Source organism: Sus scrofa, chromosome 2 (assembly GCF_054392235.1).
Source record: "Sus scrofa isolate SSC_HxYL_T2T_F1_AM1 chromosome 2, Sscrofa_HxYL_maternal_Yorkshire_Landrace_v2.0, whole genome shotgun sequence".
NCBI lineage: Eukaryota > Metazoa > Chordata > Mammalia > Artiodactyla > Suidae > Sus > Sus scrofa.
This window is the reverse complement of record NC_139384.1, coordinates 43,911,238-43,931,071: the sequence shown is the minus strand read 5'-3', so window position 1 is coordinate 43,931,071 and position 19,834 is coordinate 43,911,238. Positions and strand designations below refer to the sequence as shown.

The 19,834-nt window shown below is 37.9% G+C and overlaps 1 protein-coding gene across 7 annotated transcripts in view; it reads left to right on the top strand.

Annotated features, from left to right (window-relative positions):
- The window catches only part of LDHC (lactate dehydrogenase C), a 61,052-nt gene that overhangs the window by 21,258 nt on the left and 19,960 nt on the right, over positions 1-19,834 (top strand). For all 7 annotated transcript variants that reach the window (XM_085008859.1, XM_021077678.2, XM_085008868.1 and 4 more), the window contains 2 exon segments: positions 1,097-1,270; positions 18,861-19,034. In XM_085008859.1, coding sequence (XP_084864985.1) covers positions 1,097-1,270; positions 18,861-19,034 — 348 coding nt within the window.

Below are 19,834 nucleotides of genomic sequence, written 5' to 3'. Positions count from 1 at the left end.
AGAAGGTAATTAATTTTCTTGTGTGAATCAAGAACTTGTTTATGATATCAAATACAGCCCCTGTTAATAATTGTAGGTAAATACATGCTCACTCTTTGAATCCTCAAACACACATAAATTTTCAGAGTTCTAGCTTCTGATTCATATAGTATTTCTAAGAATCTGACTTGCATTACCTCAGTCCTTAATTGTAGATGAGAATGTGGGTTAAAAGGGATCCTAGTTTCTGTTATTATTTTTTTTAAAGCCATGTGAACATTGGTAAATCATAGTATCAAGATTTCTTTTCCTTCAGGTTATACAAGATAACATTACTGTTATGGAATATTTGTTTCTCTGCATATGCCAGACATGAAAGTAGATGAGTACTTTATTTTTTAAAATTTTTATTGGCATGTAGTTAATTTATAATGTAGTGTCAGTTATCTGAGTAATACCACTGTCATACGATAGGTTTTGGTTTGTTTTTGTTTTTGTTTTTTTTGCTTTTTTAGGGCCGCACCCCTGGTATATGGAAATTCCCAGGCTAGGGGTAGAATCATAGCTGTAGCTGCTGGCCTATACCACAGCCACAACTGCCACATCCGAGCTGAGTCTATGCCCTACACTGCAGCTCATGGCAATACCGGATCCTTAAACCCACAGCAAGGCCAGGGATTGAACCCCTACCCTTGAACCCACGTCCTCATGGATACTAGTCGGATTCGTTATCACTGAGCCACGGTGGAACCTCCCTGTAATACAATAGATTTTTGAAGAATTAAAGCAGTGATTATGGCAATCTTTTTTTTTTTTTTTTTTTTTTTTTTTTTTTTTTGGTTTTTGGGGCCACACCCAGGGCATGTGGAAGTTCCCAGGGTAGGGGTTGAATTACAGCTACAGCTGCCAGCCTACACCGCAGCCACAGCGATGTGGGATCCGAGCCATGACTGAGACCTACACCATAGCTCATGGCAACGCCAGATCACTGAACGAGGCCAGGGATCAAATCTGCACCCTCATGGATACTAGTCGGATTCTTTTCTGCTGAGCCACAATGGAAACTCCTGATTATGGCAATCTTGATCCAAATATTTTCTTTTGTTTCCTTCTTTAGATTACAGTGTATCTGCAAACTCCAAATTAGTTATTGTCACAGCAGGTGCACGGCAGCAGGAGGGAGAAAGTCGCCTTGCCCTGGTCCAGCGTAATGTGAATATCATGAAATCAATCATTCCTACCATAGTCCAACATAGTCCTGACTGTAAGATGCTTATTGTTTCAAATCCGGGTAAGTCCTTTCTACTGCTTTTAACTGCATAGAAATGGTCTACTACCATTCTTAAAAAAATGTCACTTAGGTAAATTTAGGACAATAAACTGCACCCATCCAAAGTATCTGGTTTTGTTTTTTTCCAGCATTATTGAGATTTAATTGATATAAAACATGTATGTTTAATGTGTACAACATGAAGATTTGGTACACTTACATATTGCAGAATGATTAGGGTTAGTTAACATCTTCAACACCTCGTATAATTTCCATTTCTTTTTCGTAAGAACATTTAAGATTTTCTCTCCTAGAAACTTTCAAGAATATAATATAGTATTGTTAACTATGGTCAATGTGCTCTTACATTAGATCCTCAGAACTTATTCATCTGATAGCAGGAAGTTTGACCAACATGTCCCCATTTGTCTCTTTGTCTCTGGCAACCACCATTCTACGCTCCCTTTCTGAGTTCAGCTTTTATGGATTACACATATCAGTGACATCATATAGTATTTTTTCTGTCAGACATATTTCACTTAGCATACCTTTAAATGCCATTTGTGTTACAAATGGCAAGATTTCCTTCTTTCTTATAGCTGAATATTTCATTTTTCATGTAAAAACCACATTTTCTTATATATCTGTAGATGGACACTTAGGTTGTTTCCATTTCTTGGCTAGTATGAATAAAGCTGAAATGAATATGGGAGTGCTGGTATCTCTTTGAGATACTTATTCCATTTCTTTTGGATATATACCCAGAAGTGGGATTGCTATATCATATGGTGGTTCTAGTTTTACTGTTTCCATAGTGGCTTTACCAGTTTACATTCCCACAGGCAATGCACAAGAGTTCCTTTTTCTACACATCCTCACCAGCATGTGTCCTCTTGGTGATAGCCATTCTAACAGGTGTCAGGTGATATCTAATTGTGATTTTCATGTGCGTTTCCCAGATGATTAGTGATGTTGAGCTTTTTTTTTTTTTTTTAATGCACCTGTTGGTCATTTGTCTTCTTTGGGAAAATGTCTATTCAGTTCCTCTGCTCATTTTTAAATAGGACTTTTTTTTTTTTTTGGATACTGAGTTGTATGAGTTCTTAGATGTTTTGTGTATTAACCCCTGATAAGACACATGGTTTGCACATATTTCCTCCCATTCTGTAGATTGCCTTTTCATTTTTTTGACTTTTTTTCTGTACAGAAGTTTTTAGTTTGATATAGTGCCACTTATTTATTTTACTTTTTTGTTGCTTCTGCTTTTGGTGTCATATCCAAAAAATCTTTGCCAAGATCAATGTCAAAGGCTTTTCTCCCTGTGTTTTTTTTCTAGGAGTTTTACGGTTTCAGGTTTATGTTTACAGCTTTAATCCATTTTGAGATAATTTTTGTGAATGGTGTAAAATAGGGGTCCAATTTCACTCCTTTGCATGTGATTATCCAGTTTTCCAACACCTTTTATTGAAAAGACCAACTTTTGGGGAGTTACCGTCGTGGCTCAGTGGTTAATGAATCCAACTAGGAACCATGAGGTTGCGAGTTCGATCCCTGGCTTTGCTCAGTGGGTTAAGGATCTAGCGTTGCCGTGAGCTGTGGTGTAGGTTGTAGACACGGCTTAGATCCCGCGTTGCTGTGACTCTGGTGTAGGCCGGCGGCTACAGCTCTGATTTGGCCCCTAGCCTGGGAACCTCCATATGCTGCAGGAGCAGCCCTAGTAATGGCAAAAGACAAAAAAAAAAAAAAAAAAAAAGTTAGCACTAATCAAAGCCTTCTATAGATTCAATGCAATTTATTTTATTTTATTTATTTTTTGTATTTTCTAGGGCTGCACCCGCGGCATATGGAGATTCCCAGGCTAAGGGTCTAATTGGAGCTATAGCTGCCGGCCTATGCCACAGCCACAGCAATGTGGTATCCAAGCCACGTCTTCGACCTACACCACAGCTCATGGCAACGCTGGGTACCCAACCCACTGAGCAAGGCCAAAGATGGAACCCGCAACCTCATGGTTCCTAGTCGGATTCGTTAACCACTGAGCTGTGACGGGAATTCTGCAAACATTTTAATAATATTAATTCTTCCAGTCCATGAACCATGGGAGTGTTTTTCCATTTATTTGTGTATTCTCCAATTTTTTTGCATCAAAGTTTATCAGTGTGTAGACCCTTCAGCTCTGGTTAGATTTATTCCTAAGTATTTTGTATTGTTTTTGACACTATTATGAATGGGAGTGTTTTCTTTATTTGTTTTTCAGGTAATTTGTTGTTAGCATACTGAAACACAACTGATTTCTATATTTTTTACCCTGAAACTTTACTGAATTCATTGATTCTAATTGTTTTAGGTGAAATCTTTATGATTTTCTGTAAATAAGGTCATATCATCTGTAAACAGAGACAGTTTTACTTCTTTCATTCAAATTTGGATACCTTTTCATTCTTTTTCCTGCCTCATTACACTGGCTAGGACTTTCAAATACTGTGTTGAATAGGAGTGATGAGAATGGGCACACTTATTTTTTTCTTAATCTTAGAGGAACAGCTTTCAGGTTTTCACCTTTGAGTATGATGTTGGTCATGGGCTTGTTATATATGGCTTTTATTATGTTGAGGTACATTCGTTCTCTACCCATGTTGTTAATATTATATTGACTTGAAAAGATATTTTGGTAATTGCTTTTTCTGCATCTACCGTGATATCATTTTTGTTTTTATTCTACTAATGTGTATATTTTTATTTATTTGCATACATTAAACCACCCTTGTATCCTAGGGGTAAATCCCACTTAATCATTATATATGATCTTTCTAAAATATTATTGAATTTGGTTTGCTGAGATTTTGTTGAGAAATTTTGCATCTGTATTCATCATGGAAATTGGCCTGTAGTTTTCCTGTAGCAGCCTTATCTGGCTTTGGTATAGAACAATGCTGGTCTCATGAGTTTGGGAGTGTTCTCTACTCTTCATTTTTCAGGAGGAGTTTGAGAAGGATCGGTGTTAATTCTTTAAGTGTTTGGTAGAATTCACCAGCACAGCCATCTGGCCCTGCACTTTTATTTGTTGGGAGAATTTTTTTTTTTTTTTGTCTTTTGTCTTTTTTGTTGTTGTTGTTGTTGTTATTGTTGCTATTTCTTGGGCCGCTCCCGCGGCATATGGAGGTTCCCAGGCTAGGGGTTGAATCGGAGCTGTAGCCACCGGCCTACGCCAGAGTCACAGCAACGCGGGATCCGAGTCATGTCTGCAACCTACACCACAGCTCACGGCAACGCCAGATCGTTAACCCACTGAGCAAGGGCAGGGACCGAACCCGCAACCTCATGGTTCCTAGTCGGATTCGTTAACCACTGCGCCACGACGGGAACTCCTGTTGTGAGAATTTTGATTACTGAGTCAATCTCCATACTCATTATCAGTAGGTTCATTTGTTCTATTTCTTCATTGTTTAGTGTTGATAAGTTTATGTTTTTAGGAATTTAACTGTTTCTTCTAGATTATCCAATTTGTTGGCGTATAATTGTTCATAGTAATCTCTTATGATCCTTTGTATTTTTGTGGTATCAGATGTAAGGTCTCTTCTTTTGTTTTTTTGGGTTTTTTTTTGGCCACACCCATGACATGTGGGAATTCCCAGGGATCAAACCCTCACCACAACAGTGACCTGAGCCACTGCAGTAACAATGCTGGATCCTTAACCCAGTGCACCACGGTAGAAACTCCTCTTCTTTCATTTCTGATTTCTTTTGTTTGATTCTTCTCTTTTTTCCATAGTGTAAAGGTTTGTCAATTATATCTTTTCAAAAAACCAGCTCTTAATTTTGTTGATCTTTTCTATTGTATTTTCAGTCTATTTAATTTATTTCCACTCTGATCTTTGTTATTTCCTTCCTCTGCTAACTCTGGACTTAGTTTTGTTTTGTTTGGCCATGCCTATGACACATGGAAGACCCCAGGCTAGGGATCAAACCTGCAGGACAGCAATGACCCAAGGCATTGCAGTGACAATGCCAGATCCTTAACCTACTGTGCCACAAGGGAATTGCATGGACTTAGTTTTTCTATTACTGGCTCCTTGGGATTGTTTATTTGATGTCTTTCTTTTTTCTTTTTTTTTTTTTTAATTTTTATTAGAGAACAGTTGATTTACAGTGTTGTGCTCTTTTTTCTTTCTTATTTTTTGTTTTTGGCCACACTGGGGCATGCAGAAGTTCCAGAGCCAGGGATTGAACCTGCACTACAGCAGTCACAACTAGCTGGATCCTTAACCTGCTAAGCCCCTGGGGACCTCCTCTTTTTTCTTAATGTAGACATTTAATGCTATATAAACTTCCCTCTAAGAACAACTTCTGCTTCATCCAGTAAGTTTTGATGTGTTGTTTTCGCATTTTCATTTGTCTTTTCAGGGCTGCACCCATGACATATGGAGATTCCCAGGCTAGGGGTTGAATCAGAGCTGTAGCTGCTGACCTAAACCACAGCAATGCCAGATCCAAGCCACATCTGCAACGTATACCACAAATCGAGGCAAGGCTGGAACAAGAACCCACTGAGCAAGGCCAGGGATCAAACCTGTGTCCTCATGGATACTTGTTAGATTCGTTTTGGCTGAGTCATGGTAGGAACTCCCTGAAGATATTTTAAAATTTCCCTTTTGATTTCCTCTTTGAATCTGGTTGTTTAGGAGTGTGTTGTTTAATTTCCACATGTTTGTGAATTTTCCAGTTTTGTCCTGTTATTTAGGTTTTTGAATTTTGGATCTCTGTTGTTTAAGCTTTAAATCTTCTATTTCTTTGTTCAACATTTCTTCTAATTTATCAATGCTTCCTTCTGTTTTTTTCCAGGATCTTAGATCATCTTTACTATCATTGTTCTAAAGTCTCTTTCATGGAAGTGGCTAATCTTCAGTTCACTTAGCTCTTTTTCTGGGATTTTGTGTTGTTCTCTAATCTGGATTATATTCCTGTGCCTTTTCATTTTGTATAGCTTTTGTCTGGTCTCCTTTTTGCAGGCGAGAGGGTACTAGCCTTTCTTGCTTCTGATGTCTGCCCCCTTGTGGGAGAAGTTGATACAGGGGCTTGTTACAGGCTTCCTGATGGGAGGGACTGGTGTCCACCCACTGGTAGGTGGAGCCACTTGTCCCTCTGGTAAGTGGGGCTTTGCCTGTGAGTGTGATTGGAGGATGACTTTAGGTAGTCTCTTTGTGATGGGTGGGGCTATGTTCCCACCCTGTTTGTTGTCTGGCCTGGGGCTTCTCAGCCCTGATGGCTGGTGCCAGATTTTTCCAAAATGGCAGCCTCCAGGGGACCTCATGATGATGAATATTCCCAGGACCTCTGTCTCCAATGTCCTGCCCCCACAAAGAGCCACAGCCACCCCTTGCTTTCCCAGGACACCTTCCAAGACCCACAGGTAGGTCTGACCCAGATTCTTGTGGTGTCCCTGTTTTGCCCTGGAATCAGTGCACATGAAACCCTGTGTGTGCCTTCCAAGAGTGGAGTCTCTGTTTTCCTCAGTCCTGTGGCGCTCCTGTGCACACGCCCTGCTAGCCTTCAATGCCAAATGTTCTAGGGACTCCTACGCCCAATGTCAGACCCCTGGGCTGGGGAACCTGATGTAAGGTCTGGAACTCTTACTTCTGTGGGAGAGCCTCTGTGATACAGTTATTTTCCAGTCTGCAGGTTGCCCACCTGGCAAGTATGGGATTGCTTATATTGTGAAAGTGCCCCTCCTACCATCTTGATGTGGCCGCTTCTTTGTCTTTGGGTGTAGGATATCTTTTTTGGTAGTTTCCAGTCTATTTTATTGATGGTTGTTCAGCGATTACTTGTAATTTTTGTGTTTTCGTGAGAGAAGATGAGCTTAAGTCCTTCTATGCTGCCATCTTCTCCCAATCTCCAGTTTTGTCTGTTAATTTCTAGTTTTATAACATTGTGTTTGGAAAAGATACTTGGTATGATATTAATATTTTAAAATTTGCTTATTCTGTGAATTGTCATATTATCTATACTGTAGAATGTTCCATATGCACTTGAGAAGAATGTGTATTCTGCTGCAATTGGATAGACTGTATTTGGCCTAAAGTATAGTTTGAGTCCAATATTTCCTTATTGATTCCCTGTCTGGATAATCTATCCATTGTTGAAAGTGGTGATATTGAAATCCCCTGCTATTATTTTATTATCTATTTCACCTTCATGTCTATTAGTATTTGCTTAATATATTTCAGTGCTGTAATGTTGGGTGCATATATATTAACAATAAATATAGCTTCTTGATGAGTTGACCCCTTATAATGATAAGAAGATCTTCTTTGTATCTTTTTAGTTTTTTTGCATAAAGTCTGTTTTGTCTGATATAAATATAGCTACCCCTGCTGTCTTTTTTCCACCTGTGTGGGATATCTTTTTTATCCCTTCACTTTGAACCTCTTTGTGTCCTTAGAGCTGAAGTGAGTTTCTTGTAAGTAGCATGTAGTTGGGTTGTGTTTCTTTAATCTGTCCAGCCACTCTTTGCCTTGTGACTGGACAATTCAGTCCACTTACATTTAGAGCAATTATTGGTAATTAGTTACTATAGGTTAGGACTTATTAATGACATATTATTGTTTTCTGGCTGTTTCATAGTTTCCTTGTTCCTTTCTTCCTCTTTTGCTGCCTTCCTTTGTGAATTGATGATTTTCTTTGGTAGTGTACTTCGATTACTTTATCTTTTGTTTATATACAGTAGGTTTTCACTTTGTAATTTCTATATGACATACATAAAACATTTGATAGAATAACCATCTATTTTATGCTGAAAACAGCTTATCTTTTATTGCACACCAAAACTCTAACTTTTTACTCCTTCCTTTTATGTTTTTGATGTCATAAAGTACCTCTTTTTATATTGTCTATTCATTAACAAATTATATTTAATACTTTGGGCCTTTGAATTTTTATTAGAGTTAAGTGGCTAATATACTATGATATTACAGTATTATAGTATTCTGAATTTGACTATATGTTTATCTTTACCCAGAGTGTTGTATATTTTCATATTTTTATGTTACTAATTAGCATCCTCTATTAACTATGGAAATTTTTTATAATTAATTAGCTTGAGGAATTCCTTTCACTATTTTTTGTAAGGCAGGTCTAGTGGTGATAAATTCCCTGAAATTTTTTTTTTTGGCCTTACAGGAAATATTCTTTTAAATTTAAGTAATTAATTAACTCTTTGTTCCTTCTTCCTCTCTTCTCTTGGGTCTCCAATAATTTGAAGATTTTTTTTATTTTAGTGAAATTTCATAAATCATACAAGGTGTTTTCACTCTTCATTCTTTTTTCTTTGTTCTCCTCTGACCGTGTAACTTCTAATGTCCTGTCTTCTAAATCACAGATTCTTTCTTCTGTTAATACATTCAGATATTGATGCTCTCTATTGCAGTTTTCATTTCATCATGGTATTCTTCAGTTCTAGAATTTGTGTGGTTCTTTTTTATTATTTCTATCTCTTAAATTTCTCATTTTGTTCATGTTCTTGATTTCATTATATATTTCTGCAATTTCTTGTTCATTTAGCTTCCTTAAAACAGATAGTTTGAATTCTTTATTTGATCATAGATCTCTGTCTCTTGGGGTTGGTTAGTAGATTATTGTGATCCTTTGGTAGTGTCATGTTTCCTTAATTTTTCACATTCCTTGAAGCGTTTTGTTGCTTTCTTTGCATTTGAAGTAGTGTAGTCATCTCATCCAGTTTTTACCAACTAACTTCAGGAGAGAAATATCTTCTGTTAACCCTGCTAAAGATTCTGAGGCTTTCTCAGACCTTTTATGTATGTACTTGGTCCATGTTACTTACTCCCAGTTGTGGCAGAATTCTTAAGTCTCTATGCCTTCTTTTGACCCTCGGTGAAGTAGGCCAGGTGCTGACAGCCTCCCAAGAAGGCTTTCCCAAGGATAGTGCCCTCCCAAACTTCATAAAAGATGAAGCTTGTGGTCTCTTCCTGACCTACAGATTTAGACTGGCTTTCTGCCTGTGATCATTAGCCATTTGCCAAAGCTTGCACACATAGAAAACAAGCCACAGGTTGGAGATGTGTGTGGGTGAAGTATGTGGAACACTGAGGGTGTCTGTAGGTTAGTTGGGGGAAATCTATGGACAAGACATCCCCAGTAGTTCATGAGTGGTCTTCTTGATGGAGTCCATGATGCAATTAGTAGGATCCATGTTTCATTAATGCTCTCTGAGGGTCCTATCTGCCACTCTCCTAGCCTTTTCTAGTCTTTCAGTCATGCACCTCAAGACATAGTTCTCTATATGGGGTGAAAGAGAAATGAGTTTTTTTTTTTTTTGCCAAGGATCTACACAGCTTGGGAAGCTGGATGCTCGCTCACATGCTCTCATTTTCTCCCATGGGAGAAATCATGGGCCAAAGGGGGTCTCTCTGTGCCACCTTGGAGGAGGGATGATGCAGTAAAGATAAACTGTATATATATTTTTGTTCCAGTGGTGTGCTAGAACTTCTCTGCTGGTAACCTGGACTTCCACAAAGGTTATCCTATCTGTGGGAGGTTGTCTAAGACATAGTTCTACAGGGGCTACTAGACTGCATCTGAGAGGGACTAAAGACCCTTGGGCAATTTGCAGGATCCAAGCCAGAACTGAGGTCTATATACCTATTACATGACACATAGTTAGGCAAGTCTCCTCTTGGGTCCCTTGGTGTATGGTGCTGGATCCAGCAGCTTCCACAAAGGCACTTTTGTCTTGGATGGATGTCAAATTATTGTTGTCAAGTGGGAGCTGTGAGTGAGGTATCTTTTATTGGGCCATGTTGCTGCCATTATTCCACAGTGAATGATGTAATCATCCATGAAACTACCATGAATCATAAATCAAATTTAGAAATTTTCCATTATCTCAAGTTTTCTTGTGCCCCTTTGTAGTCCATCCCTTGTTCTGCCTCTGGCTCCCTTTTCTGGAACTTTATATGAATGGAATCATACTGAATGTAATCTTTTTTTTTTTTTTTTTTTGCTTTTTAGGGCTGCTTCTGCGGCATATGGAGGTTCCCAGGCTAGGGATCGAATCAGAGCTGCAGCTGCTGGCAGCTAGGGGTCAAATTGGAGCTGCAGCTGCCAGCCTACACCACAGCCACAGCAACGCAGGATCCGAGCCACATCTGTGACCTACACCACAGCTCACAGCAACTTCAGATCCTTAACTGAGTAAGGCCAGGGATAGAACCTGCAACCTCATGGTTCCTAGTTGGATTCATTTCTGCTATGCCACGAAGGTAACTCTCCCTGAATGTAGTTTTTTCTGTCTGGCTTCTCTCAGCATGTTTTTTTGGGAATTCATCCACATTGTTGAGAATATCAGTGATTTGTTACTTTTTATTGATGAAGAGTAATTATTCCTTTTTGTAATTCTTTTATTTATACATTTTAAGTACTTTTTTTCTTATCCATCCATTCACCATTTGCAGATATGTAGGTTATTTCCAGTTTTTGGCTGTTATGAATAAAAACTGCTCTAGACAGTTGTGAACAAGTGTTTGCATGATATATGTATCATTATTTCTCTGAGTAAATACCTTGAGTAAAATAGATAGGTTATTTAACTCTAACAGAAGCTACCAGTTTTTCAAAGTGGTTGTTCTAATTGTAATTGTTCCACATTCTTGCTAACATTTGGTGTTGTCGGTCTTTTCAGTTTTAGCCATTCTAATGTCATTATGGTTTTAATTTGTATTCCCTTGATGATTAAAGATATTGGAATCTTTTCATGTATTCATTTGTTATTAGTATATTTTCTTTTGTGAAGAGTCTGTTCAAATGTTATGCCCATACTTAAAACTTAGATCTTTTGTCTTTTAATTATTGAATTGTAAGAGTTCTTTATGTATACTGGATACAAGTCCCTTTCTCAGATATAAGTATTGCTTATAGTTTCTCTCTGTGTCTTGCTTTTTTATGTTCTTAATAATATCTTTCAAAGAGTAAAGTTTTTAATTTTGGTAAAGTCTCATTTATCAATTACTTATATATGTTTTATACTCTTTTGAGTCCTAGTTAAGAAACATTTGCCTACTCTTTTAAGTCTGAAGATTTTCTCCTATATAAGTTTGGTAGCTTTACCTTTTAAATTTAGGACTGCAATTCATATTCATATTAATCTTAATGTTTGATGTAAAATGTTGATGTTATTTTTTCAGTGGTAATAATCCAGTTGTTCTCACAATATTTGCTAAAAATGTTTTTCCCATCTGAATTGCTGTGACAGCATTGTTGAAAATTATCAATATGTGGGTCTGCTTCTAGATCCCTTATTTTTTACCTTGATCTCCATTTATATTCTTTCGTTATTACACATCACCTTGAATACACTAAACCTTTAAATCAGTATAAATTCTCTTTGTTCTTTTCTAAAATTACTTTGAATGTTACATGTTGTTTGTGGTTTTTTAAAAAATTACTCAATGAATTTTTATTACATTTAGAGTTGAACAATGATGATCACAACCCAGTGTTTGCATTTTAACATGAATTTTAGTGTTAGCTTATCAGTCTCTATACAAACATATGCTAGAATGTTAATTGAAATTGTTTGAGATCTATAGATAAATTTGAAGAGATTGTCTTAACACTACTGAGTCTTCTAATCCAGAAATATGGCATATCTTTTCAGTTATTTAAATCTTCTTTATTTTCTTTTAGCAATGTTTTGTAGTTTTCAGGGTACAGATCTTACACAATTCTAGTTAGATTATCCCTAAATATTTCATATTTTTGATGCTATCATAAAAGTTGTATTTACATTTCTTTTTCTAATTGTTTAATTGCTAGCATATAGATATACTATTGTTTTTAATATATTGACTTTGTATCTTGAAAGATTGCTAATTTACTATTAATTCTAGTAATTCTCTTTATATTCTGAGGATATATTCTCATATCATGTATATTATCATGTCATTTTCAAATAGAATTTTACTGGTTTTAGTTTTTCCTTTCCAATTTGAAGTTCTTTTTATTTTCTTGCTCCATTTCACTGGTTAGGACTTCCAGTACAGTGATAAATACAGGTAATGAGGAGTGGCAAATCTGTATAACTCTAGGAGGCCACTTCCTCCTTTGTTTTGGCAGCTTAACAAGAGAGCTGAGACAGCTGAACTGAGTCAGCCCAAGGAGAGACAGCAAGGCCTTAAACTATTGTCAGCATTCCTGGTTTGCAATGTTCTTTGCAGGGCCTTTGTTATGTAGACCTTGGCCCTGGAAAGGCATACTTTTTACCATTGTTCCTAAACCCAGCTATCCCTTGATAAATTCATGTTATTAAGGCAACTAGGGGAGTTCCCGTCGTGGCTCAGTGCTTAATGAATCCGACTAGGAACCATGAGGTTGCGGGTTCAATCCCTGGCCTTGCTCAGTGGGTTTAGGATCTGGCATTGTCATGAGCTATGGTGTAGGTTGCAGACGCAGCTTGGATCCCTCGTGGCTGTGGTGTTGGCTGGTGGCTACAGCTCAGATTTGACTCGCTACCCTGGGAACCTCCATATGCTGCGGGAGTGGCCCAAGAAATGGCAAAAAAAAAATAATAATAATAATAAAAAAAATCAACTGTCAAAAAATATCTATTAAAAAAAAAAAAAAAAGGAAACTAGGGGCTTCCTTTCCCTCTCCAAAGCCAGAGTATAGATACATAACATAGTGTGGTCTTAAGGCTGGGGCTCCCTTTTGCTCTTGGAGGGATTTCAAAACAATATCCAACTTGCCAACCAAGGGAGGCTGCTCTTCCTTTGGTCATTTTGTATACAGGAGATCTATGCCTAACCTATAGTGTGGGATAATGAGAATTCCGTGTGTAGAATGTGCTTCCCTACTTCTTTGCTTCTAAGATTTTCTTCAATAAACAATGTTGGAGTTCCTGTCGTGGCGCAGTGGTTAACGAATCCGACTAGGAGCCATGAGGTTGCGGGTTCAGTCCCTGCCCTTGCTCAGTGGGTTAACGATCCGGCATTGCCGTGAGCTGTGGTGTAGGTTGCAGACGTGGCTCGGATTCCATGTAGCTGTGGCTCTGGTGTAGGCCGGTGGCTACAGCTCCGATTCAACCCCTAGCCTGGGAACCTCCATATGCTGTGGGAGCGGCCCAAGAAATAGCAAAAAGACAAAAATAATAATAATAATAATAATAAATAAACAATGTTTATATTAGTGTTATGTGTTCATGACATTCTTACACAAGTGTTGAGAGTGGACATGTTTGCCTAGTTCCTTATCTTAAGGGGACTGTATTCAGTCTTTTATCATTGACTGTAACATTTAATATAGGTTTTTCATGAAATACCCTTTTTTTGTGTGTGTGTGTGCTTTTTAGGGCCGCACTCACAGCATATGGTGGTTCCCTGGCTAGGGGTCTAATTGGAGCTACAACTGCTGGATGCCATAACCCAGCAACGCCAGATCTGATCCACGTCTGCGACCTACATCACAGCTAACGGCAACACCAGATCCTTAACCCACTGAGAAAGGCCAGGTATCAAACCTGCAACCTCATGGTTCCTAGTTGGATTTGTTAACCACTGAGCCACAACAGGAACTCCTATTTTGTAGATTTAATATAAATGGGATCATATAATATTTGTCCTTTTGTCCCTGGCTTCTTTTGCTTATTAATTTTTTTTTTATCTTTTATTTTTTATGGCTGCACCCATGGCATATGGAGGTTCCCTGGCTAGGGGTCTAATCAGAGCTACAGCTGCTGGCCTACGCCAGAGCCATAGTGATGGTAGATCTGGGCCTCGTCTGTGACCTACATCACAGCTCAGAGCAAGCGAGGCCATGGATCAAACCCGCAACCTCATGGTTCCTAGTTGGATTTGTTTCCACCATGCCACTACAGGAACTCCTTGAGGTATTGTTAATAGTGCTACTATCCATGTACAAATTTTTGTTTGAACACCTGTTTTCAACTCTTTTGGGTATATACTGAGGAGTAAAAATATTGGGTCATATGATAATTCTATGTTCGCTTAGTGAGTAATTGCCACTGTTTTCCAAAGTAGAGGTGCTATTTTACATTATCAGTGTATAAATATTCCAGTTCTTTATATCCCCATCAACTTGTTAATTTTCTCTTGTTTTTTTCTTTTAACTGTCCTTATGGATGTGCAGTGGTATCTAATTGTGGTTTTGATTTGCATTTCCCAAGTGTCTAATGACCTGAGCATCTTTTCAATGTTTGTTGGCCATTTGTATATCTTCCTTGGGGACCTGCATGTCTCTTTGAGTTCTTTGCTCATTTACTTAATTAATTAATTTTTTGGCTGTACCCCAAAATAGAGATAGATGCACAAAAATGGCATGCAGAGTTAACATGGGCTAGGGATTGAGCCCTTGCCACCGTAGCAACCTGAGCCATAGCAGTGACAATGCTGGATCCCCAACCTGCTGATCCACCAGGGAACTATGAAAATATTTAAGTTTGATGAAGTCCAGTTTAATTGTTTTTCCTTTTAGTGTTTTATCTAAGAAATCATTGCCAAATCCAAAGTCACAAAGATTTACTCTGTATTTTTAGCTCTTATTTAGGTCATCGATCCATTTTGCATTAACTTTGTGATGTAAGGCTCAAGATTCATTCTTTTGCATGTGGATCCAGTTGTCTCTAAATATTTGTTGAGAAGATTATTTTTTCACCATTGAATTGTCTTAGCGCTCTTGCTAAAATTGAATTGACCATCAGTAAGTGGGTTTATGTCTGGATTCTCAGTTCTATTCTATTGATTGATATGCACATTCTTATGCCAGTGTCATACCGTTTTGATTACTGTAGCTCTGTAGTAAGTTTTGAAATCAAGAAATATAAGTACTTTAGCTTTGTGCTTGTATTTCAAGATTGTTTTTATTCTTCGGGGCTCCTTGTGATTTCATATGCATTTTAGGATTAATTATTTCATTTATACATAAAAGGCCACTGGAATTTTGATAAGGATTAAGCTGCAGCTGTAAATTGATTTGGGGAGTATTGCTATTTTACCAGTAATTTTCTGGGAATTCCCATTCTCAGTGGGTTAAGAACTTGACTAGTGGGAATTCCCATCATGGTGCAGTGGTTAACGAATCCGACTAGGAAACATGAGGTTGTGGGTTCAATCCCTGCCCTTGCTCAGTGGGTTAACGATCCGGCGTTGCTGTGAGCTGTGGTGTAGGTTGCAGACGCGGCTCGGATCCCGTGTTGCTGTGGCTCTGGTGTAGGCTCTGGTGTACAGCTCCGATTCAACCCCTAGCCTGGGAACCTCCATGTGCTGTGGGAGCGGCCCAAGAAATGGCAAAAAGACAAAAAAAAAAAAAAAAAAAAAAAAAAAAAAAAAGAGCTTGACTAGTATCTATGAGGATACATGTTTGATCCCTGGCCTCACTCAGTAGGTTAAGGATCTGATGTTGCTGTGAGCTGTGGTGTAGGTTGCAGACACTGCTCGAATCTGGTATTGCTGTAGCTGTGGTGTAGGCTGGCAGTTGCAGCTTTAATTCAACTTGACCCCTAGCCCAGGAACTTCCATATGCTGTGGGTGCAGCCCTAAAAAGAAAAAAGAAAAAAAATAATAATTTTTCCAGTCCACTAAATGGTATGTGTTTCCATTTATTTATGTTTTCTCTAATTTTTTTCAGCAATGTTTTGTATTTTTCAGTATATAAGTCTGAAACTTCCTTCATTAAATTTTTCTTTCTTTTTTTTTTTTGGAATGTACTCATGGCATATGCATGTTCTCAGGCTAGGGGTTGAATTGGAGCTGCAGCTGCTGGCCTACACCACAGCCACAGCAACGCCAGATCTGAGCCACATCTGCAAATTTTACTGTAGCTCATGGCAACACCAGATCCTTAACCCCCTGAGTGGGACTAGGAATCAAACCCTCATCCTCATGGATACTGATTGGGTTCATTACTGCTGATCTACAATGGGAATTTTATTCATTAAATTTATTCCGAAGTATTTTATTATTTTTATTTCTAGTGTAAATTGAATTGTTTTATTTTCCTTTTTAAATTTTTCATTGCTAATGTATAGAAATACAATTGATTTTTGAGTGTTTATCTTATGTTCTGCAACTTTACTGAATTCATTTATTAGCTCTGTCAAGTTTTTTGTGTGTTTGTGGATTCTTTAGGATGTCTATATATATAGGGTTATGTCATTTGCAAATAGAGATAGTTTTACTTCTTCCTTTCCAGTTTGAATGCCATTTTTATTTTTGGCTGGGCCCATGGCATGTGAAAGTTTCTGGGCCAGAGTTCAAACCCATGCCACATCATTGACCCAAGCCACAGCAGTGACAGTGCTGGATCCTTAACCCACTAGGCCACCAGGCAAATCCACGATTTGTATGCTTTTTATTTCTTTTTTCTTGCATTATTATAAGTGGCTAATTTTGGGTTTAAAGACATGAATAAGGTGAAAGTAAAAGATTGGAAAAAGATATTTCATACAAACAGGAACCAAAAGAGAGCTTGAGTGGCTATATGATATCACAGAAAATAGACTTTAACACAATTATTGTTAGAGACAAATAAGAATATTATAAAAGTATAAAAGGGCTAATAGATGCAGAAAAAGCATTCAACAAAATTCCACACCCAATTATGATTTTAGAAAAAGAATCTCTTATTAAACTATGACTAGAAGGACATTGGAGGAAGGAGGTAGTTAAGTCACAAAATATCAGAACTCATGAGTAAGAATGAACACGAATATAATCCAAGTATAAGAGAAACTTGATGGCTGAAAAGGAGACCAAGATTTCCTTGAATGTGACTGCAGTTGTTTTTTTTCCATTTGGTGTAGTGTTTTTTGTGCTGTCCACTAATGTCTTACTCCATGAAGTTGCTGCTGGGAATGAGTCTTTAAATATGTAAAATCATATGTATGAGTAGATATTAACAGCATGGATCTGCAGGCAGACAGCTTGGGTTTAAATCCCAGTTCTGTCATCTACTAGTTTTATGAATTTTGGCAATTTATTAACCTCATTGTATCTCAGTTTTTTCTTCTATAACATTGAAATGATAATTATACTTACCTCAAAAGAACTATGAATAGAATAAATTTCTTCAACCTCATAAAAGATATTTATGAAAAACGCACAGCTAGCATCATACTCAATGGTAAAAGACTGAATGTTTTCCCCTAAGACCAAGAAAGAGACAGTGATGCTTGTTTTCACTACATCTGTTCAACATCATACTAGAAGTTCTTGTCAGAGTATTTGAATAAAGATTTTATCTAACAAATACTTTTTTTTTTTTTTTGGTCTTTTTGCCTTTTCTAGGGCCTCTCCCGTGGCATACGGAGGTTCCCAGGCTAGGGGTCGAATTGGAGCTGTAGCCACTGGCCTACGCCAGAGCCACAGCAACGCAGGATCCAAGCCGCATCTGCCACCTACACCACAGCTTGTGGAAATGCCAGATCCTTAACCCACTGAGCAAGGCCAGCGATTGAACCTACAACCTCATGGTTCCCAGTCGGATTCATTAGCCACTGAGCCACGACAGGAACTCCTAACAAATACTTTAAATCAACTATTTTAACTATGTTTAAACAACTAAAGCAAACCATGCCTGAAGAACTAAAAGAAATGAGACATCAGTCTCACTAAATAGAGAATATTAATAAATAGGTATAAATTACTTTTTAAAAACTGAATGAAAATTCTGAAGTTAAAAAGTTGATAGAAGTTAAAATTAACTAGTGCGGCTCAATAGCGGATAGAGAAGGCAAAAGAAATAATCAGTGGACTTGAAGATAGGTAAGTTGTTTAAGTCTAGGCTTCAGGGACAGTTTCTATTGATTGCTTTTTTTCCTTTTGTATAATCCATATTTCCTTATTTTGTTTCATCCCTGATAATTTTTTGTTGAAAAAATATACAGAGAGGCACATATATTATTTCAAAAAAGAATTATTTGTTTTCAAATTCTGATAGTGAATACTTTAATTTTTAAAAACCCATCTGATAGAACACGATGGAGGATAATGTGAGAAAAAGAATGTATATATATATGTATGACTGAGTCACTTTGCTGTATAATGGAAATTGACATAACATTGTAAACCAACTAGAACAGAAAAAATGAAAATCTTAAAAAAAAAAAAAAAAAAAAAAAAGCCCAGTCTGAGGAGTTCCATTTGTGGCTCAGCGATAATGAACCTGACAAGTATCCATGAGGATATGGGTTCAATCCCTGGCCTCGCTCAGTGGGTTAAGGATCCAGCATTGCTGTGGAGCTATGGTGTAGGTTGCAGATGCAGCTCGAATCTGGTGCTACTATGGCTGGGGTGTAGGCCGGCAGCTGCAGCTCTGATTTGACCCCTAGCCTGGGAACTTCCATATGCTGTTGAGTGTGGACAAAAAAAAAAAAAAAAGAAAAAAAAGAAAAAAAAAAAAGCCAAAAATAAACAAACAAAAAAAACCCATCTGAGAGATTATCCACATTGCTTTGTTGATTTGCTTCATTTTGAACTCTGTAATGAGTCTGTATTTGACTCTAAGATAATTATCTATCTAGAAAATCAAATTGTAAAAGGAAGTTATTATGAATCTTTTTCTAACAAGAAGTTTTTCTTCCTAGTGGATATTTTGACCTACGTTGCTTGGAAGTTAAGTGGCTTACCTGCAACTCGTGTAATTGGAAGTGGTTGTAATCTAGACTCTGCCCGTTTCCGTTACCTAATTGGAAAGAAATTGGGTGTACATCCCACAAGCTGTCATGGTTGGATTATTGGAGAACATGGTGACTCTAGTGGTAAGTATAAACTCATTATCAGAATACAGATTAATGGTAGATCACAGATGCAGCTCGGATTCAGTCCCTGGCCTGAGAACTTCAGTATGCTGCTGGTGTGGCAAAAAAGGAAAAAGAAAGATAAGAATTGTGATTATATAATGATAATAATGAGTTTATATTTAATCCACTGCAACAGGCTGGGGATCGAACCAGCAGCACCACAGAGATGAGCCTGATCATTAACCCACTGAGCCATGGTGGGAACTCCTTGCAATTCTTATCTTTAATAATGCTTATTTTAAGTCTTTTTTTTCTGGAGTTCCTGCCATGGCACATTAGGTTAAGAATCCAACTGCAGAGGCTTGGGTTGCTATTGAGGTGCAGGTTCCATTCCCCAGCCGGGATAGTGGGTTAAAGTATCCGGTGGTATTGCCCTAGCAGCTCTGGCTTGGATTCAGTCCCCGGCCTGAGAACTTCCACATACTGTGGGGGTGGCCATAAGATTTTTTCTTTTTAGTCTTTTTAGGGCCGCACCCATGGCATATGGAGGTCCCCAGGCTAGAGGTCTAATCAGAGCTACAGCTGCTGGCCTACATACACCACAGCTCACAGCAACGCTGGATCCTTAACCCACTGAGTGAGGCCAGGGATCAAACCTGCAACTTCATGGTTCCTAGTTGGATTCGTTTCCACTGCACCACTACGGTAACTCCTATTTTTATTGTTTAATTTATTTTTGGCTGCACCTATGGTTTATGGAAGTTTCCAGGTCAGGTATTGAATCTGAGCTGCCACTACAACATTTGCCACAGCTATGG